We start from the raw sequence: 22,533 nt of genomic DNA on the forward strand, positions 1-22,533 counted from the left end.
TTTCTTTTCTGCTCCAAAATACAAACAAAGTAAAAAAAATAGAAAGCAGACAACAGCTTGAAGACATATTTGAAATTCCTGACCCATCACTGAGGTGTTTCTTGTAAGCATGTTTACTGTCATTTTTCAACATTTACTGGTTTAAGTTGGTCTATCATCACACCATGATGTAAACACATAAAAGCAACAGATTGATCTACAGGCCTCCGGAGCTCCGGCAGTATTTTTGGTCTGGACAGGTAGATAAACTTCACTTGTTTTTTTTCTCATGCTCGTTAATCACACTCTGGGTGGATACACGCTCAGCCTCCACTTGGAGGAAGCAGAGTTTAACGTTTCAGTCTTGTTTTCTCAAGCTCCCATAAACATTGCAGCTGAACGCTGTAACTTTCCCGACGTGGTGAAAGGAATTTTTTTTTTGGAAATGATCCTTCAGCCTCACTAATCAATGATACTGATGGTGACTTTACCACTCGGCCCCTAACTGTGCCAATGCATGCCTGTCTACAAATGCAGGCCATCTAGAATGAGATCATCGCACAAGGACAAGACGATGCAGCTGCTGCTCTTAATAATTTAACACATCCTGCACGGCCCGCAACCACGCTGACTTTGTGTTTTCTTGTCCCTGTCAAATCATTTCCTCTTGTTCCGTGTGTCCATCCATCTGTTAAGTGCCATTTCCCTGCAGGGTTACTCAAATGGCGCTTGCTTGTGAGAAAGTGCACTGTAAAAAAAAAAAAGTGAGAGGAAGTATGAGAGAGACAAAAAGGAAGTGACATATGACAGTAAAGTTTGGGGGACCAATCTTCCATTTGTCACTATGTACACACACTCCCGTGTCGCCAAGAGGTTGAGGCCTTCCATCAGCGTGCTTAAGATCACAAATGAGAGGCAGACAGTGTGAGCACCACTTTTTCACAGCAGTATCAGCAAATATAAGAGCAGATTTAAACCACAATCATCTGAGATGAATACATTTTATGTCTAAACAAGAGAAGAGACTCGAAATTAAAGAGGTGCTGCCGGGACCCTTTAACTTAGGAGGTCAATCTACGGAATTGGTTGAATTTACTGAGGGGATCCATGTTTTTCATGGCAAGAGGAGGTCAAACTTGGAAGACGATCTGTGTTATCAAGCGAACAATCAAATTTGTGACCGCTAGTTTAGCCCCACAGTGTGAGACTAAACTCAAAGAAAGTAGCAGATATATTGATAAACATTCAACTCATTAAATCAACAAGCACTTAAATAAGGTGAAAATACCACAAAAGCCCCCCCGCCCCCCGCTGCTGATATGTCCAGACCACCCTGCACCCTCTCAAGAAGGTTGTAACGCACCAAAGTTTGTTCCTTCCCTTCACAGGTAAAGAGACAGGACCGGTGCTTACCTTATATCCAAACAGCCGGACTGAGGGAAACAAACAGGTGCTACATTCAAAACTTGGCTTCATGATTATTACAGAAAAGCGGAAACCTTTGATGTGACATGTTTTGTTTAACTTGAGCCATTTGACACCAAGTGAAGAGCCAACAAATGGGCACAGGCACACAAAGTGCTGTATGAGACGAGAAACACATCAACTGCTGCTGCAGCTTATCGAGGCAAAGCAGCATTTAATCTTATGGGAAATCTGTAAGTGCAGGGTCATTAGGGTTGCACCGCCACCTTCCCCCATCTCAATTCCCCCGTCTTCACGTCCGTCGTCATCTCTCTTTCATTGCATCACGTGCCGAGTTCTTTCCTCACAGACACCAGCCCGTGCTTCATCGCACACGATGGGGATGCTTTCCGTCGGAGGCGAGGATGAGGGGGGTCCGCGACCGCAGAAATCAAGAGGGGGCACTCAAGAAGGGCCGAGAGGTGTGAGTGACACCCTCGCCGAGGTTCCTGGGGCCCTTAAGGATTAGTGCGTGTGGAGCCGGGCCAGCTCGCCCAACACAATCGGAGGAAGTGGGAATCTAATACAAACTTTCTCACAAAGTCTCCGAGACCCCCCGCCTCTTGTCGGCTTCGCGTCCACCGTCCCCAGAGTTTTGCCACCTCCTCCGCCGCAACCGCAAGAACATGTCAGAAACAAGAGCAACGTGCCCCGGGAGTGTGCTGCGGTATTTAAAAAAAACAAAAAAAAACAATAATGATCTGGCAGCTGACCACAGCGACTCGCAGGTGTCGAATCACGTCAGAAGTTCGAATCGAAACACGTTGAGGAATGAGCAGTGGCTTTGTGGACACTGGTGGACTAACAGTAACAGCGGCAGATATTTTATGCAGATAATGGTTGGTAATGATAAACCAGGTATTGACCTAAGCTGATGCAACAACAATTCAATGTGTTGCTTTTGTAATGAATGAGCGAGCTTTTCGGGCTTTTTCAGGTCTCAGTCCCTGAAAATGTGCTTTTTTTCCCCCCCTCTTGAATCGACCCTTCTTCTGCGTCCGACCAGAAAGCTTTGCGTCGGGTTAGCGCCAATTTTTGACATGATCAACTCCCACTTTCAACAAGGGCAGGGGCGAGGCTATAAAACAGCATTTGCGATGTTACTGTCTGGTTCTGACACATTCCTGTTTCAAAATCAGTCAGGATTTGGAATTCCAGCAATGTGAGTCAGGCTACATAGATAGCCGATGATATGACTCATGCTGCTGTTATCAAGAGCAACAGATTTAAGCTTGCAGGCTGCACACTTCTCTGCACTTCTCAGAGTTGCATAGGATATTTCAGTGTTCTTTTAATCTTTTCTCTTCTATTTCATTTTGTTGACGTGTCTTAAATACAAGGCGCAAGTCCTAAAGTTGTGCTGTTGTGCCGTAGACCAAGCGCCAGATACTCTCACAACAAACACACACTGGTAAATTCTGACCCAAACTGTTGGAGACGTAACGACTAATGTCAGAGGAACATCAGCGTCCTCCACTCCACCCTTCATGTTCTCCCACTTATAATTTCCTTCACATATAAAAAAAGCCTTCAGAGACGCCGGTTGACACGAGTGCAGATACGTGCGCATTAACACAAGCACGTGCTTGTCCATACACACACTCATACAGACACCACCGCTAGTTTTTAGGCTTTTGGCAGTCTTAATGTGTCTACAGGCCAAGGCATCTGTGTTGACCCAGCCTCTCTGCTCTCCTTCCTTCTGGCTTCCTATGAGGCTCCACCAAGCTGCGTCTCCGGCACTCCCCCCCCCCCCCCCCCCCCACCTCTTTTCTCTCTTTTTCAGTCCAACTGGAATCCTCACACTACAACAAAATCTCCAATGTCTAATCTCCTAAATAAGCTACATGCGCCCTCCGCTGCTGTGAAGACATTTGTGCCAGACAGACGCACTTTCTGCTGCAAAGTGGGGCTGCAGGCAGAGTGGCGCAGCAGCCCGTTCAGGCCAGGGGCAACATTGTTCCAGCGCTCCGCGTCTCGTTTTTGAAGTTCGTGCGGAGGAAATCAAAGGTTCTTTTAACAAGGAGCTGTCCTGGCTGCCGAGCTACGCAGGTCACAGCCGCGGGTCAGGAGGACAATACAGATGCGAGCTGCAGGCGCCAAGCGCTGTGTTTTGCTGGGGATCATAATAGACACTGAAGCCAACAAAGACAAAGGTTTTTTTTTTTCTTTTTTTTTAACCACCGTCTTAAGATTTGGCAATGAAATTGATTGTGGGACCGTGGTCGTCAGGTGTTTTTCCATTGTGCCAACTACATGTTTACAGAGTAAATATACGCCTTCACCATCAATAATTGTTTTTATCATTATTGACTCGGGTAGAGTATTCCTCACAGGCTAAGGAACGTCATGCAAGCCCCTGAAACGGAAAACAGGAAATCTCATACAATAAGACGTTGAGTCAACTTTGGGGCGATTGTCTGGAAGCACAAGGAAATGTAAAGAAAACACATAAAAAAAAAAATAAAAAAAAAAAAGCACAGATAAGACGTCTGTAGTTGTTCCAGCTTATTAAAGGGAGAGCGCGGCACTTTTTAAAGATCGGGGGCGGGGGGGCAGAAATGGAAGAATAGACACAACAAGCATATTGTTCATCATTTCCTGGGGCTGATTGATTGTAACAGGGACGGGACGGGACGGGGGAGGTTGCAGAGACCGCAAGCAACAAATTCAAGTGAAGGAACAAAGCTGCAGCTCTTCGCTTCTCCACCCAGTCTTGAGCGAAGCCAGTCAACCTAAGGGGTCACAACATGCAGGCAGAAGACACGTCCTGCAGAGAGCACTTTCTGCAAAATAAATTCGATGCCTGGTTGCTCTTTACCAGAAGCATGATGACTAAATAAGTTCTTCAAAGATGTTGTTTTCAGACTTCTGATATTTTTGTATTATTTAGCAGGAGAGCCACTGCAAAAAAACAAAACAAAAAAAAAAACAACAACAACTGATTTATCAAATGACAATTTAAAAGAAAAATCCAAAAACAACCGAATCTTAGACAATGCCATCTATAAGAACTCTTGTGCCAGAGACAATTAAGACTAATATTAACCTCCACTTGGGTATAGGCGTGGTTCACATTTTAGTCGGACAAAAAAAATAAAAAAAGAAGAAGAAGAAGAAGAAGAAGAAGGAGAAGAAGTGACAAAGTTTAAACTTATAAATGCATTAATCGGATCGGGGAGGTCTGAAGCGCCAGCAGTCCTCCGCTGTCTGGTGACGCTCTTCCTTCCTCTCCCACCCTGCTGCGAGAAGCTGAGCTTTGACCGCAACTCTGACTCTGAGCAGTGTGTCGGCATCTCCGCGAGCTGAACAGGAGCCGAAACCGACACCGTAAATCTTCTTGTTGGTTTTTTTTTTTTGAAGGTGGAGGGACGGGGAGGGGGGGGGAGATAAATCCCCACCTGAACAGGAGCTCTACCCGTGATTCGCCAAGCGATGCGTAAAAAAGCGCACCGCTCCTCGTGACGCAGCGTCACCGTTTCGGATGCGCAGCTGTGAGACCACGTCGTCCCGTCGCGATGCGGATTACGTCCACGATGTGGATTTTGTGGCTTTGTGCGCTGTGCTTCGTTGCTTTATCAGGTAAGTGGCAAAGTTATTTAAAAGGCTGCCGTATCACCTCAAGAAGTCATCACCAGCTGTGATCCGCGTTATGAAGACACAACCTTTCAATTAAAAAAAAAAATAAAAAAAAATGTCAAAGTAAATAAAAAAATAAAAAAATAAAAATAAACCGTTGAAATTCTACAGTTAGTTTCTCTATGTATTTCGAAGGTCTCTGTTTGGAAAGCAGTAAATAACCCCTCTAGTGTGTCCAATGGGAGGGAAAGAAGCTCATCCATGTTTCCTGCCATTGTTCTGCCTTTCTGTGGCTGAAATACCAAGAGAAGGAATGCAGAGCAATCTGGCATTATTGAGAATGGTACTTTTATTCCCCCCAAAAATGGGGGCGGCAATGAAAAGCCTGAAAACTGTTCTTGGATTGAAAACTGTGTCCAAATTAGGCGGGACTCGTCTTTCTCCAATATATCTATAACATATCTGTAATATGTTATTTAGTCACAATGAGAGCTGAGTCCCCCCCACCCCCCCAAAACCATCGAACCAATTGTGTTTTTGCTGTCGACATTTTTATTTAAACACAACTAACTGGTTCATTTCCTTTGTCTAGCCGGTGGTTTGTGATACTTTGATTTCTGGAGATGCCATGAGTTCAAAACGCAGACCAAATCAGTCGCGCTGAATCCTGCAGAGGTCGCGTGAAAAAAGCAAGATAAAGAATCAGACTCAGCTGTGTGTATTCACACACTCACGTCAGCATGCGGGGATGAGAAAAAGTGATTCCCCTGTTTTATGACGTGTAGCGGAGAACATTATCAGAGGCTTGAACAGTAACTGCTGCATCGCGGGCAGTGTTTTTATATTGCTGGGGAAACTTCTAGCACCGAAGATAACAAGTGGGCTTATCACCCTGCATGGCATCTTGAAATACGCCATGGCTGATTTATTTCCTCTGACTCACAGGAGCCGTGATGGATTTGACCATGATATCCACCGCAGAGGTCGTCAGCGTCAGTCGTTTCTCCATCTCTTGCATCAACGGGGAGCGAGGTCGGGTGCAGGTGGAGCTGGAGGTCAGGAGAGACAACAAAATCCTCGTCTTCCCCAGACAGCCGTATTTCAAAGTTTACAAGACCAGGAACCAGGAGGTGGAGGCCAGAGACTTCCGTGACCTGGATCACATTGGAATCTTCTACTGCGAATCCGCTCAGGACTCTTCGCCTCTCGAAACGGTCACGATGATCAACAACTTTGAAAGAAGTGGGTTCGGACTCCGTGCGGCCAAATGTTTATGTGAAACTCTTTCCCTGCCAGCTAATCATACTCTCCCGTCTGTTCACATTTAACGTGACGTTTATTTTGAAAATAACCGACTGCACCTGCGTCCCGCAGCAAATTTTGTCCCAGCTCATCTTACTCTGACGGCCAGCCTGGGAGATACAGTGAACCTCAGCATGGAGTTGATCAACTCCCAAAGGAGAGACGTGACCTGGAAGTACAACGGTTAGCCAAAAGATAAAGCACCAGGAGACTTTGAAGAGTCCTGTTAGACTCTTTGACTCGGTGGAACCTTATGTCGTCAATACGTTCACGCTTTCTTTTCTTTCCTATTGTTTTTTTTTTTTTTTGCAGGAAATTACCACTACATGACTCACTGGACCGACATGGTCAACGGCACCGCTGTACTGACGGTGGAGGACGTAAAAACTTCCAACCAAGGCATCTACAGTGCCAGCTACGTGGGGGACAGCCCCCTCAACGGAGCCTGGATGAGGCTCATCGTCAGAGGTTCGCTGGATCACAACGTTCTTGCGCGACAAAAAAAGAAAAAGAAAAACAGACGCGCTATTTTGCGAAGCCCGAAGCAGGATTTAATATAGGTGATTTATTGAACCCTTGCCTTTTCACAAATCAGCAACATAGGCCTGTGGCTTATCTCCACAGACTAAGATGAACCTGAACTCTCACTGTTCTGCCTTGTCCCTGCTTAATGAATCGCGACAGACAAGGGTCTCAGTGGATAACCTACATCATGTTAAGCAAGCTGTCTTGCACACAGAAAAACAAAACAAAACACCTACAGTAACAGCGAGGTGAAAGCATGAGATTCATTTTGGGTCGTTGAGAGGTTTTCTTCCCCTCAACACAAATCACCAGTATCTAAATATTTAAATCAGTGAAGAAACCGCAGAACATTAATCAAACACAATAAGAATCTGTTTTATCTTTTTAGAGCATGAGGCTAAACCTGCGTCATTTCTTTCACTTCCTCGCCAGCGTTGCAAAAGAGAAGCATCAGCAGATCCGAGTCCTGCTCCACCCTTCTCCTGCTTGGCTTTCAGCCCTCCTTACTTTTTTATCTTTAACTCTCTAGTTGCCCTCCTTCAATGAGAGATGAAGCATTTTCCACATTCGGATGTTATTCAGACTCTGGGTTGAGCTCTTTCAACAGACCACCAGTAAATCATCATCATCATCATCATCATCATCATCATCATCATCATCGTCGTCATAAATGCACTATATGTACACAAAACATAAGACAATTGAAATTCTGATAGTTCAAAAATATATCCATCTATTTTTGCTTGCAGCTTGTCCCGGCAGGAAATGGGGTCAGGACTGCAACAAGGACTGTCCAGAGTGCTTGAACGGCGGGGTGTGCCACGATGGCAGCGGAGACTGCATATGCCCTCCAGGATTCATGGGAACGCGCTGTGAGACAGGTTGGCGCTCCAGGAAGAGATCACCTTTCACTCTGATTCATTCCGTCCTGCTTCACAGCATGAACGGCCCGTGAAAAGCATTTTGTCAAACATTGTTCCAACAGGAAAGCCAAAATCGGGATGTGTTTACAGAATTAATTGAGCTTGTTTACGCGACACAATTTCCTCATCAGCCCCGAACGCAGCTCCGCCAATGCCTCGGCTTCGGGTAATGACTGGAGATTAGACACATTATTCTTTTTTTACAGACTCAGTTTTTGAGCACAGCACAGTTTTTGATCTCTGACCAAAGGGAATCTGATTTATGAGTCATTTGAGTCAATGGGTCGGTCACTCAGAGTCTGTGGAAATTCCACAAGCGCAGACAAGCTCCACCCACTCCCAGAGCAATTGACTGATTTTTTTTTTTTTTTTTTTTTAATCATCTTGTGAGTTAGGCCGGGCTGCTATAGAAGGAAAAAAGTCTCAAAATGATGAAAAACAGAAAGATTACAAAAATATTACAGGTAACACACTGCACATGCTTGCATGTTGCCCTTGGCTCGGCCTTGCCAAACACTAAGCATGGTAGCGCCAGACTCCGTTGACCATTTAACAAATATTTTCATGAGTTTTTCCCCTCCTGCCATGTTTTGCAGCCTGCAGAGTCGGAATGTTTGGCCGAAACTGCCAGCAGTCGTGCGGCGCTGACCTGAACTGCAAGGGGCTTCGCTTCTGCCTACCGGACCCCTACGGATGCTCCTGCGCCAGCGGCTGGTTCGGGAGCCGCTGCGAGAAGGGTCAGCCTGCATTCGTCCCTGCAAAACAGGTTCAGTGAATTTGTTTCACATTTTTGCCAATTGTCACAGCTCTGTTCTCCGTCGCCAGCCTGTCACAACGACATGTACGGACCGGACTGCAAGTTCAGCTGCAACTGCCAGAACGGAGGGGTTTGCAACCGCTTCAGTGGTTGCCACTGTCCGCCAGGGTGGAGGGGACGCAGCTGTCAGAAACCAGGTACCACCGAGACCACATCGCTGTAATCCGACTTTTTGTGTCTCCTGACAAACCACACGGTTTTTCTTGTCGAAAACTACAACAGCTGCGTTGTAGCTGCAAAGACAGTTTCATCTCTCAAGCTCCTCTCCTCTCCTCTCCTCTCCCTCTCAGACTGGGCTCCGCAGATCTTGGATTTGGAAGGTAATTTGGAAAGAAATCTGAACTCCAGCCCCAAGATTTATTGTTCCGCCACAGGCAACCCACTGCCCAGCCACAACAGCATTGAGCTGCGAAAACCAGACGGCACCGTTCTCAAGGTAGAAAGTCACTCATTGCTTGCGCGATAAAAAAAAAAACCCAAAAGACTTTCAATGTTTTCAGTCCACATGTTACGCGATGCAGAAGGTTATACAAGTCAATATGGGCTTGCAAAGTAGATTCATAAAACTTTTTTGAAAGATTGCATTTCACTTCGGCATTGGTTTTTCTCAAAATGTCAAACTCGTCATAAAAAAAGAAAATCAATCCTTTGCTTACTCCAATTCTTAAAAAAGGCTTGAAATAGAAAGTCCTGGGCATCGGCCCATTGTGATGTCACAAAAGGAATGGATACCTTTGTTCCACTTGGTCAGATTTTTCTCACAGCTGCCTTGTTATTGCCCGATTACAAACATGGAAGGTCCAACGTAGCCTCAGCATGAGCAGGAAGCTAAAAATCAAGCTTGTTTTTGTTGACTAATGACTAATTACGCTCATGCACTGGGGCCTGTAAATGATAGTGGAACATTTAAACACAGCACAACCACAGTTTTTAAAGCTTAATTTTTCCGGAGCTCCACGGTCAGAGAGGAGAAATGACCCAAACTAAAATCACACTGAACGCTGCTTAGCTGATGGCTCTTCTCAATTTCCTGGAGGGGCTTGGATAACTGCCCCGGTCCGATGACATGTGCAATGTGGTATTTCACATTGCCAACATCAATGTGTGTGTCTGATCGGGCTCCAAATCCCTGGTATTCATAAAAACAAGAGAAGACACCACAAGCGGAATCGGATCCACGAGTTGTGCTTCTCTCTCTTCCCACATCAGAGGCTCACATGTTGCAGCTAAAAAGCCTTTTTGTTTCCACTTTGCCCTCGTGCGCTGAGACCCAGAGTTAATTTTAACTTTCACGAAAATGAGGGAAACATGTTTAAACAAAGAGAGAGCATTAAATTGCCATCGCTCGTCAGTGAATCTGCTAAGAGATGCAAGTTGTCAGTTTCTTTCTTTCTGGCCCAAGCAACTGAAAACTACAACAATGATTAATTGTTCCCTCAATTACAGAAGCATCAGTGCAGATTCAACACAGATACGTTTGATAATGATCAGTGAGTCTTTGCGACCGCTAATCTTGTTTTCTGCCGTGTGTCTTTGGTCAAGGTCCATGCTGCATCCACACGTTTGGCAATAAACCAACCTCCCCGTTCATTCTCACAAATGAAATGCAGAAAGACTCGAGATTATCTGACCATCAACAGCTCACAGCCAAAACGAAATTAGCCTCCAAATTGTTATAGAGTCCGTGAAACTATGACAAGTGGAGCGGATCCACGACTTCAGAGTGAGGTGGCCCTGTTACTGTGACTTTAAGAGCGGCCTGGTGGTCGAGTTAGGCCTGAGGAAACCAACAACAATGGCCTGAAGAGATAAGGTTCTATCGCTCCACAGTGCGCCGCTGACCACGTGTTGCCTTTAACATGCTCAATTTCAGTGTTATTCTTTCTGCCTCGTTTCCTTGATCATAAAAAAATAATCTGATTAAGAGCCGTGCAGGCGTTTCCAGGAACTAAGAAAGTTCTCACGCGGAGATCGGAACTGCTGCGCAAAATAGGCACACAATGCGGAAATGAGACTTTCTCACCCTTCTTCACTCTCAGGCCACCCGGACAGTCATGGACTCGAATAAAAGCACGGCCCTGTTTGAGATTCCTCGACTGAGCTCCGAACATGGAGGATTGTGGGAATGTCGAGTGTCCACCAATGGAGGCCTGGACTCGCACAAGTTCAACCTCACTATTAAAGGTTTGGTTTTAATGTTGTTATTTTTTTTCTTGAAAAAGCACTTTTTGAGGTTTGGATGTGATGATCATTTCCAATGTTCCGCCAGAGCCTCCTGTGCCAACAGCCGCTCCCACACTGCTGGAGAAAAGAAGTAAGCAGTTGCTGGTGAGGCCGGTTAACTCACACAGAGGCGACGGGCCCATTACTTCTACCAAGGTCCTCTACATGCCTGCGCAGAATGCCAACTCTTGGTCCTCTATCATAGGTAAGCAGGCAAAGATGCTGTTTGGAAAATGTCATTGGGTCAGCCTTCGTAACAGAAGGCTGAAATGACCAGTTTTAAGTATGATTTACATTAAGAAAAAACGTTTTTTCGAACTCCCCAGAAAAAGAAAATGCTCTATGAAACACTTGGAGGGTATAAAAATGGAGGCTGTAAACACAAGGCTAAATTTGGCATTTTCTGAAGATCTAAGTTTTTTGGATAAGTTATGCTTCGCTGAACGTCTGGAAAAAAAAAAAGTGTAGAATATGGGACCCCTCAGATACTAAATGTAAATTCAACACCACAATAACTGAACATAGCTGAAGCAAACTCAAGGTTTCCTTCACCAACTTACCCAGTGTACAGTGACAGCGAGCCCATCACTCTGATGAACCTGGAGCCTTCCACAAGCTACCGGGTCCGAGTCCAGCTGAGCCGTCCTGGGGATGGTGGAGAGGGAGCTCCGGGGCCCGATGCCATCATGGAGACCGATTGTCCAGGTAAGAGTCCCACGTAACTCGACCCACCAGCTCACCCACTTCCTGTCCTTGATGACGTTAATCTGGATTTCCTGGATATCCTCAGCCTGGATGTCTGGAATGGACTTCATTGTCTTACATTTAGCTAGTCGCTCTCAAAAGTAAATTTCTAGATTTCTAGCATTTTTGGCTAAGCCTTCAGGAGCCAACTGTAAGAATATCTGCCCTTATTACGCAAGTTTGAGAAAAACACAGACTGACGCCAGAGAAATAGAATGTTCTAAGGAGATTTTTGCCAAGATAAAATAAAACATACCCCATGGGGTCTTAGATAACAAAAAAATAACCTTGTAACCAAGGTAAGCCAGGAATCATAAAAAAAAAAAAGGATGATAAAGAGAGAAGACAGAGTGGTATTTTATATTTAGTGGTGATCGTGGTGCAGAGAGAGACACAATGTATCGGAGCGTCAGTGTCTTAAAACAGGATAATGAATTACATGGGCTCAGGAAACACTTAATAAAAAAAAAAAAAATCATATTAATTGAAACCATTTTCGTTCAGTTAGAAATATATGCAGTGACACAATTCAAATGTTGAGCTCAGTCTTTTAAGAGCTTGGACTTAATCAAGGAAAATTCCCTGCCTCTCAAAGCAGCACATCTCAAAACACTAAAGACTAAGAACAGGAACGATAACAAATTCTGCAAAAAAAAAAAAAAAAAAAATGGACAAAAAGAAGCAATAAATTAGCTTACAGTAAAGCCACTGTAGTGTATAATTTCTTTATCGATAAGGAGAAAAAAATGAAAAATGATGGTCCAGGCAGTCCTTCCTTGCTAGATTCAAAAAGCAAACTAAAACGCTCCTGAACACAGCCGCCAGGTGTCATTCAAAGGAGGAGAACGATCTGAACTTTAAAATGAACCATCCAGCCCTGGATGAGAGACCAATGGCGGGAAGCTGCCACTCTGCTCAGCTCACCCTGTGTTCTCTGTCGCCGCAGAGCCCACAGTTCAGCCTGAGATTGACATCAGCTCAGTGGAGGGCCGCAATGCCACCGTGCGCTGGCGCCTGCCCCCCAACCACGGCGTCAGCGCCCGCACGGCCACGGGCTTCTTAGTGCAGCTCTACGGGCCGCCGCCCTACGGCGAGAAGCTACGGGAGGAGACCACCCTGCTCAATGTGCTCTCCACAAAGTTCCACAACCTGGAGTATCAGCAGGACTACATCGCAGTGGTGCGCCTCATCAACTGCGGCAGCCACGGGCCGCCATCCAAACCCTACCAGTTCTGCATCCACAGCCAGGGTAACTAGACGCCAGGAGGCCCAGATCACACGGCTAGGAGAGAGAAAATAAATACACTGGACGAGCAAATGATTTATTTAAGCAGCCCCTTTGCATCAACGAATAGCGGGAATCAAACATATCCCACTGCAAAATCGGGAACTAGTGTTACAAAAAAATATCAAATGTCAGCCTCGAGTGCTGTTGTGCATTAAAAGCCATTCTTTAGTCTAGTGTATTTAATCACATGTGCAAATATACAATCAGATACACATAGAACCACACAATGTTTGATCAAAAAAGTAGATAACGTGACTATATAAATTGATCATTCAAGCCCAAAAACAAAAAGGAGCGACCAAAAAAAACATAGACTGAACAATGAGCTGATATGACCACGTTACCAAGCCCTAATATTAACAGGACAACTTCTACAAACACCAAGACATAGCAACCCAAAGAAAGAGGAGAAATAAGCTGATAAATACATAGAATATTGCAAGCTCTATTGGCATTCTAAAAAAAAAAAAATAACCCTTGAAGTTGGATTTAAAAAGAACAAAGTGTGTTCTAGTTGGGAAGACACTGGGATTTTTGAATGAATTGAGAGAGGAACACGAGGGAGGAGTGAATGAGAAAGGATTCAGTTGGTTTAGCGGCTCTCTCTGCCCACACGCTTCACTTGCGGCTAACTATTGAGGTTTAATGGCAGGATCAAGGTTTCATAGGGCTGAAAATGACCTTGCACTCTGTCATTCAGTGCACAGTGGCCAGAGAGATTCTTTTTCTCATCTTTGTCCAACAATTTAATGAAATATGCTCGATATAAGTCTGTAATTTGGTCGATGACAAAGACAAATTGTCTCGAGATGTGAGAGGTTTTCAGACAGCAGTTGGTTAAAAGGATTTTTAAAGATTTAGCAAACGAGTCTGGGCTGTAATTGTGGTTCTTCTATCAAGCAGGAGTTCTCAGAACTGTGAAAACTTTCATCCGTTTTAGGTCCGTCTTCCCCACGCAACGTCCAGGCCCTCCCCCTGTCCGTGTCAGCCATCCAGCTCAGGTGGCTGCCGCCCGAAGATCCCAATGGTGGCATCGTGAAGTACATCATAGAGTACCAGCCGGTCGGCCAGGGGAGCCTGCACCCCTGGGTTGACACCGACGATGGGAACAAGACCACCAAGGACGTCCAGTCGCTGAACGGAAGCACCCTCTACCAGTTCAGAGTGAGGGCTTTCTCCAAAGTGCCCGGAGAGTGGAGCAAGTTTGTTCACGCCATGACCCAAGGGGACGGTGAGTTCTGACGTTCTCCTGTAACATGTTCAAGTTAGTCAGCCTTTTGTAGCTAACTAACTTGTGGTTAGCCAACTTGCTTAGCTTCAAACCAAGATGATAGATTTGTTTTTCTTTCATCCAAGTGGATCAAAACTAACCTTTAGTAGACTTTAAAAAAAAAAAAAAAAGATTTGTACAGAACAAGTGGATAATGACTTCCTGCTCCTACCTGTTTGGAACTGCCAAAACCATATCAATAAAAAAAAAACTGAGTCGATGGATTATCTTTGGTGCCAACGGCAACACTGCTAAAATCTTAGCTATTGAGCTGTGATTTACAGGAAAACAAAACAATAGAAAACAAATACCAAGATGGACATCATGTTGCAAACAATGTCACTGATGTACTACTTCATCAAGACGGCGCAGACGCTAGCTAGCAGTCTTACGCAATGGGCACAGCCAGAGAATTGGCTGACAAACTTGAGCAGTGTGCCATGCCAGAGGAAGCACTGCCATTTTCTCAGGCACCACCGCTCCCTCCACGGGAAAATAATTGGGGCACCAGCACACGTTAGTGTTTTAACTGCCGATTCCGTGTAAGGCAGCTGTTGCGAGTGTGGCGCTTTTCTCAGGCGACTCAGCCGAGATCAGATATTGCAGTATTCTAGCTGGAGTTCCCTAATCATTGGTTCTGTCACTCTCTCTTTGTCATGAAGGCCTCCAAGATTCAACCCCAACCACCCAGGGCGTGGCTGGGAGGCCTGCAGGGGACGGTTACCAGCTGCTGGTGGCAGTGGTGGGCTCGGTAACTGTCACCTGTGTGACCATCCTGCTGGCGCTGCTGGCTCTTTTCTTCATCCGCAAGACGCTGCTCAACCGACGGAGAACCTTCACCTACCAGTCTGGATCGGTGAGGATACGGGAGGATATGTTTTTGTTTTTCCAAGTCAGACAAATCTGACATTATTTTAGTTGTATTTACTGCTGAGCTGCATGTTATTTGTATCACCAGGGAGAGGAGACCATCCTGCAGTTTAACTCAGGGACTCTGACGCTGACACGGAGGCCCAAACCGACCCCGGAGCCCCTCACCTACCCAATCCTGGAGTGGGAGGACATCAAGTTCGAAGACGTCATCGGAGAAGGAAACTTTGGCCAGGTGTTTATGCTCTAAACGGCCTGGGTGTATATTACAGTGATTCTAATTCCAATCCAGTTTCTGTTCTTCGTGTAACGCAATAACCATTTTATTACCAGGTCATCAAAGCCATGATCAAAAAGGACGGGAGTAAAATGAGCGCAGCCATCAAGATGCTGAAAGGTAGTGTTGCTACATTCACGTTGCTGCTCAAACACATTGGCAAGACGAAAGGCTGGTGTGACGTTGCTTTGCCTGCGCTTGCAGAGTTTGCCTCAGAGAACGACCACCGAGACTTCGCCGGTGAGCTGGAGGTCCTGTGCAAGTTAGGCCAGCATCCCAACATCATCAACCTGATTGGAGCCTGTGAGAACAGAGGTGAGTGAGTGACACCCAATGGCCACCATGGATACTGTAGTCTAATGTAATGTTGAGCAAAAGAAGGCACCAAAAACCAGTGCAAAAACCTCAGAATCTTTTTTCTTTTTTTACTTTGTGTTTTTTTTTTTTAACTCATTTTATGTCCAGGCCACAGAGCAAATGTTGGATGGGTTTACTTTCTATCAACAACAATTCAAGCAACAGGCCAAACGTCTTGAATAAAATATAACAACATGCCGACATATCCAGAATTTATACTTGCATGAACAGCTTTGGATGCTTGACAGAAGAAAAAAAGATTCCTCCATGTTCCTCCACAGCTTTAAACAGCAGGTGGAACTGCCGCCTTATCAACCATCAGGTCATCGTTGCACTACCAATCGATGAGTCACTTTAGTACACTTCAGTTAAAGACATTTCAGCTACGACTTGCCTTTGTATTCTGTTTCTGGACCAGTGCGACTACCTCTGGAGTTCAGCAGAGGCCGTTTTAAAATCTTTCTGCTGCGGATCCAAACAGTCACTCCCATCACAATCCTCTCTGATCTGCACCTGGAAAGAACCAGACTGTGTCCAACCCAAACATCACCGGCCTGCCAGAGGCATCTTTCACTATCACACTTGTTGGATTTGTGCGAGTGCACTGCTGCTGTGCCATTTATTTATGCATTTGTGTAAGGTTTCCCTTGGCGGGCGCTCCGGTCTTTACCGTGGAGTATCAGTTTCCCACGGCTACACGAGATAGTTCCTGTTCTTATTGTGACTGGATATCCTTTGTTTGATCCAAACTTGATAACATATGAGACGGGAAGTATAGGTATGGAAAATACATGGGTGAAGGTATGACCGGATCTAATGAGCCTTGACTAAATCCGTGTTTCTGACCCTGGTAGTTTCACATTCAGTTGGCCCTGGACTCCGTAAACCGTCGCCATGCTTCGTTTAAGTCGGTCATTTAACTCCAATTTACTGCCTCATTTATCGAGATGCACAGCTTCAGGACAAAGAGCTCCTTTGTCAGGAATTTCTTCAGTGACTCTCGCTGTCCAAGGTGGCAAAAGTACCCTGCATTTCAGAAAAAGTACCTAAATAAAAAATACTCCAGTAAAGTAAAAGTACTGATAGAACTCGCAAGTCAATGTAAGAAAATACAAGTTCTGGAATGTACTTAAGTAATATATAAAAAATATATATATTTATTTTTCCATTAATGAAACAACATATTGGTTGATTTTGCAAAAATGAAAAAGAGGTCAGAGGTCCTCATGGGCACCTGGATCCTTCTGAACAGCTAACGAAATACTCAAGTAAAATACCTGAAAAATCTACTTAAGTACAGTGACAAAGTATTTGTACTTTACTTCCCACCTCTGCACACTGTCAATACCAGCATCATCATGTCAAAGGCTAAAAGCATTTAGACATTGCCTCTGTGACTGAATGTTGTTTAATTTGTTGAGCTAATTTGCTCAAATTGTTGCGTGTAAAAGAAGAAAAACAACTGTGCGTGTATGCGCATTACTTTTTCAGTGCGGGAGGATTAGAAGGCCTGAGAAAAGTGAGGGAGGAAGTGAGGAGGTGCAGCAGCACTGCAGCATTAGCTGGAAGGTTAAAGTGGGGAGGGGGCCACATGGGTTGGCACGCAACTTGTTTGTCAGTTCCCCCGTTTTCAGGGGGCTCTCGGTTCCACTTGTTGCTCTTTTTCCAACTTCAATTTGCATGCTCTTCCCCACATCTGTGTGTGATTTCACAGAGTGATTCGCTGATATACTGTGTACGATGTGTTCACCTCACGTGCTCCGAAAAGTCTGGAATAAATTCATGCTTTTGACATCGGCACTGTGGAAGAATTGACAGCGCGGCGAAAGAATTCGCCGTGCGACCGTGTGATGTGCGGCGGACTTTTAGGAACCACAATGAAGTTTGAATTGAAACGTCTGCAGCCCCCCCCCCCCCCGTCTCTGTTGTAGCTTCTGGCGCTACTTTGTCGAGCTTTGCTCATTCCAACCGCTGCAGGAATCGCAGCCGCGATTAACAAAACGTTTCCTCGCGGTTTAATCGTCCGTAACCCTGTAAATTCTTTCCCCTCCGCGTGCATTCCTGAAACATCGCGTTGGCACTCTCTGTCTCTACTGCGGGTCAAATCTGCGCAAAAAATTGTTCCAACGAGCACAAAATGCCTGATGACCTGTAGGAAGTCTGCCTCTGGCTGGAAGCCATCATCTCTTCACAGAGCCTTGACCATCTGGTTGAGCTCCGGTTTTCAAAGGCGCCTGGTTTTCCTCTCGTCAGTGTCATCAGCCGAAGGCCGAGCCCCTCTCCAGCTGTTGGAGCCTTTCTGCCGGGCTCACCCAAGGTCACGGCCGCGCCTCATAGCGATCAACTGCAGCTTTGGATTCTCTTCATCCACGCCAGATATATATATATACGATCAAGGACGTCCTCCTCACTGGCCAGTGTTTGTTCCTCTGTGCGTTTTGCAGGCTACCTGTACATAGCCATCGAATACGCTCCATACGGTAACCTTCTGGACTTCCTGAGGAAGAGCAGAGTGCTGGAGACGGACCCTGCATTCGCCAAGGAGCACGGCACTGCCTCCACCCTCACCTCCCAGCAGCTGCTCCAGTTCGCCGTGGACGTAGCCACAGGGATGCACTACCTGAGTGACAAACAGGTAGGTGGACTTTTGAATGTTTAATCGTGCAAGTACAGTGGTTGGAAGGGTTTTTGGACTCCCTGACTGTTGGTAGCACTTTAAAAAATCACTGTTGAGTGCAATTTATTTCAATCCAGTCACTCACAACCATTGGCTGTATATAAAGATGAACTGAGTCAATGTGCCAAGCAGATTATACTTGACTACTATACTGTAGCCACGGCCACATCTTTGTTCATTTGTACTCGAAATTAGACCAACTCAGGCGAAATGGACGTTGGACCCTATTTAGTAAAACATATTTACGCAGTAACAGTGTCATATACAGTCAATGCTCACAACCCACATTGGCCCTTCTGCACTGGCACCGCCGAGGTCAAAACAGGATATTTCAGGAAGACGATGACCCTGAACAAGGTTCATCCTGGATGAAACAAAAAGTTGTTGTTGCTATTGTTGTGAACAAACCATAAATAATAACCAACAAATATTGTTTCTATAATTGAAATTGTTGTAATTGTTCGTATTCATTTGAAATTTACCTGGCTGTTAAGTTTTTTTTTTGTTTGTTTGTTTTTTTAAATATAGACAAAAATATAAATGAAATAACTTCTGACAAGACAATTACAATTTCAATTAAAATTTCTTCTGTGAAAAATTAGCATTCATCTGAATTCTGATGAACTGTAAGCAGTTGTATGTAATTCATTGAATGTGGTTATAGCACATTCTTAAGATCCAGAATATTTACTGATATGTCTTTGCTCCTCCGCTCCCCCTACTGGTCAACACCAGTTCATCCACAGGGACCTGGCAGCCAGGAACGTCCTGGTAGGCGACAACCTCGTGGCAAAGATCGCTGATTTCGGCCTGTCACGTGGCGAGGAAGTTTACGTAAAGAAGACAATGGTGAGCGCTGGAGGGCGGGGTCTGTTTTTGAGTGTGCCTCTCTGGAGAAACAAAGGTTTTATTATCAGCCAGCAGAGGGCCCTTGTCTTTGGGAAGACCATCGACTAAGTGGCTGACGTTGGAGAGGAACTCTTTAACCTTGAATGACATCACATTGGGTCATGTTTCAGAGACTTGACATTTGTCATAATGATAAAGTGTTCTACTTCATTTCAAATTCACAACAAGACTGTGTTTGACGGCTTCCAGGGGAGGCTGCCTGTGCGCTGGATGGCCATCGAGTCCCTGAACTACAGCGTGTACACAACCAAGAGTGACGTGTATGTACATTCATCCGCTCCAACACACTTCAACTGTTGAATGTTCTGCAACAGGAGCTCAAACCAGTACTACAGTAACACGGCATGGTTCTAAAGGGATAGTTCTTTACCAGCAGCCGTTTTGTTGATTCCCTGTCACTCGAAACCTCACTCAAACAATTTAATCCTTGTGCTGTAGTTTTGATTATGCCCACCGCAAACGGGCTCCGCCGCAGAAAACAACAAATCATCCCTCTGTCACTGTGGGGATGATAAAAAGGCCTCTGCCTAACTGATAAGCGCAACCAGGAAGCTTTGAGCACAACTTAGCAGACAGAGCCAGACGTTGGCGTGTCAACTGTAGCCTAATTATATGCGGCAGAGTAGAAGTTATAGGCCATGCCGGACAGCTAACGGAATGGGGGGGGGGGGAGACTTCCTGCCTGGTTGTAAACATTGGCACAAAGACGGAGACACAAACAACTGGTTTGCCGTATTGTTTGGATCACAGCAGTGCAACGCACTTGTTGGACTCACTTGTTATTGTGAATTCAATCCTGAAACTGCATGAATCATTTTTATACAGTGATCTGGATTTAGAATATGCGACAATATTGTACAGAACATGTAAAACATAACACTGGCTTGGCTGTTATGGATATTATCTCATGTTTAGACTGGACATTGGATAGAGTTAAAACTTAATTATTAAGGAATTATTTATCATATTAAGATCCTATATTGTCTCTTTTTGTTTCTAATTGGTTTCCTCATGTAACTTCTAGCTGGTCCTTTGGTGTTCTTCTCTGGGAGATTGTCAGCTTAGGTATGTATGCAGACTGCATGGAATGCATAAAATCTCCCATCTTTTGATCACCATTTATGCTAACTGGATACTGGTGGTTTAAAGTTACTAAACTTAAGATCATTTTAAAAACATGTTATTTGTATGTTTCATGTTTTCATTCTTTATGGCAACATTTATTGATTTTCTTTCCCCAGGTGGCACACCATACTGTGGCATGACGTGTGCCGAGCTCTATGAAAAACTGCCCCAAGGCTACAGGATGGAGAAACCCAAAAACTGTGACGATGAGGTGTAAGTAGTCAGCCTTTCTATCCTGTCTTTGCTGTGAAATTGTTCCCTGCGGCATTAAGCGCCAACGTGTTCCACCTTCTCCCCGACCAGTTATGAGCTGATGAGGCAGTGCTGGAGGGACCGGCCCTACGAGAGACCTCCCTTCTCCCAAATCTCTGTCCAGCTCAACAGGATGCAGGAAGCCAGGAAGGTAACGTGACCTTGGAACAATAGTAGCATGTTGGGGGGGCAGGGCAGGAGAGTAAAAAAAAAAAAAAAAAAAAGCTTGTCAATCTAAAGCTGCAGGTATTGGTTGTATATGAAATCGATGAACCCATTGATTAGTCAAAAAAATATAAAAAATGTAAAGGTCATATTTATTAATTGTTCCAAAAGCAGCCGAAACAACAAAAACCAAAAAAAAAGCATTTGTATTTCGGGTAAATGCTCACATCCTTTAATAAACCAACTAAGAACGCGGACGAGGTATCCAGGTTTGGGTAGCTCACTGGCTAGCTAAAGAGAGGGAGGGGAAGCAAAAAGAGCACTGCAATCTAAAACGTAACCACTGGATGTCGTGGTTTCTTGGCAAAACCTCCAAATGTTACACCGTTAATGGACCAAAGCTTTGACTCAGGGATCAAATAAGTTTTGCAATCGATTCGAGTCAGTCAACCACTTCAGCTCGTCTTCAATCCGTCTTCCAGGCCTACGTGAACATGGCTCTCTTTGAGAACTTCACCTACGCCGGAATAGACGCCACAGCTGAGGAGGCCTGACTACCAGCGCCCCCAGGCCCTAGCAGGCCACGTAGCTCCAGGAGGAAACCCAGAGGATGGTCGCCACGCTACTGCTACCTCCCCGCAGCGCAACGCCGGGACCGGAGGACCGGCCGTCTCTTCAAGGGCACCCAGCTATAGATGGAGGACTGTGAAAGGACACTGGGCAGCCATTTGAGATGAGGAATGAAGTGCCGGGGCCTTTGCCGCTGTTACTGTCCTTTTTGGAGGTCCTTTGCCAACCAGCTCCAGACTAAAGGACAAACATGGACAAAGGTGGACTAAGTAGCGGCGAGGGTTGGCGGCAAATAAGAAGCTACGTGACTTGCTGAAACACCCGGGGTCTGTGGGGTGTCAATGCTGGACTTTTCTTTGAAAACCTCTCTTGACTTCTATGGAGAGGGGGAGGGGGGGGGGGGGGGGGGAATCTTTTCTTGGATATAATTACAGTGGACGCAGCTCGGAATGTCAGAGTCTTTGAGAAGGATCAAACTTATACAATGTAGCACTTAACAAACAGCCTCATTTGTGTATTTTCTGTGTTTGCTTAATCACTGCCATGTGAAGTCATCACTGTTATTCGTATTTGTATCTTTTTTTAATAGAATGTATTAAAGCCTCCAAACCTGAATGTAGTGACTGTACAGAGTTATGAACGATGATGATCTGTGAAAGCCTTAAAGTCCGATGCTATTCCCGTTTTCAGATCTTTTTTTTTTTTTTTAAATCCGATTCACCGTTAGCCCTCTGTTCACAGCCTCACCCCAAACATCAGTTTTAGCCCAAATTTTGGCTAAAATTGATTTGTATTCGTACCATCCATTGTGTATTGGCGGGGCACAGAAACACGGCAGTCTTAAAAGGGGAATCCAACCAACCCGTGACAGGTATCAGAACCTGACATCACTCAGGATTGAGGTCCAAACCTCGGAGTCTCACAGCGCGGAAAGCAAATTGAATAAACAAATGCTGAATTCTCTCTCATTTCTGAGCAGTTCATTGACAGGCTAGGCACAGCGTTGTCATTGACGGCATGTACTCGAACACAATGTATAGTGATGTAGCCATTGTATTGGAATGTACGGTCTTCAGTAACCAGTTCCTTGAATAAAGACTGTGTGGTGACTGGAATCACCGCAAGACATTTGACCTCTAGTATGTTCACTTGCTGTTCGCACTGCAATTAGGTTAACTGTGGCGTTTATGTTGGGGTGGTGGGGGGGGGGGGCTTTC

The 22,533-nt window shown here is 45.2% G+C and overlaps 1 protein-coding gene across 2 annotated transcripts; it reads left to right on the forward strand.

Moving 5' to 3' along the window:
* Positions 1 to 4,672: 4,672 nt before the first annotated feature.
* On the forward strand, positions 4,673 to 22,449 carry tie1 (tyrosine kinase with immunoglobulin-like and EGF-like domains 1). 2 transcript variants are annotated; one of them, XM_076045376.1, is made up of 24 exons: positions 4,673 to 5,025; positions 5,968 to 6,264; positions 6,397 to 6,507; positions 6,637 to 6,792; positions 7,599 to 7,730; positions 8,369 to 8,509; positions 8,598 to 8,726; positions 8,880 to 9,025; positions 10,629 to 10,773; positions 10,859 to 11,017; positions 11,377 to 11,517; positions 12,503 to 12,805; positions 13,785 to 14,075; positions 14,777 to 14,970; positions 15,073 to 15,219; positions 15,318 to 15,381; positions 15,466 to 15,576; positions 18,063 to 18,253; positions 19,031 to 19,144; positions 19,394 to 19,464; positions 20,229 to 20,269; positions 20,446 to 20,542; positions 20,633 to 20,732; positions 21,229 to 22,449. In XM_076045376.1, the coding sequence occupies exons 1-24, from the start codon at positions 4,962 to 4,964 to the stop codon at positions 21,298 to 21,300; spliced, it is 3,417 nt and encodes a 1,138-aa protein (XP_075901491.1). In that variant the 5' UTR covers positions 4,673 to 4,961; the 3' UTR covers positions 21,301 to 22,449. The 2 variants fall into 2 exon arrangements, with proteins under 2 accessions (XP_075901491.1, XP_075901492.1); XM_076045377.1 differs by lacking the exon at positions 12,503 to 12,805 and having other exon boundaries at positions 4,674 to 5,025.
* Positions 22,450 to 22,533: the final 84 nt, after the last annotated feature.

Source organism: Nelusetta ayraudi, unplaced genomic scaffold (genome assembly GCF_046127955.1).
Source record: "Nelusetta ayraudi isolate G7.1 ecotype Tasmania unplaced genomic scaffold, CSIRO-AGI_Nayr_v1 ptg000084l, whole genome shotgun sequence".
In the NCBI taxonomy this organism is placed as follows: domain Eukaryota; kingdom Metazoa; phylum Chordata; class Actinopteri; order Tetraodontiformes; family Monacanthidae; genus Nelusetta; species Nelusetta ayraudi.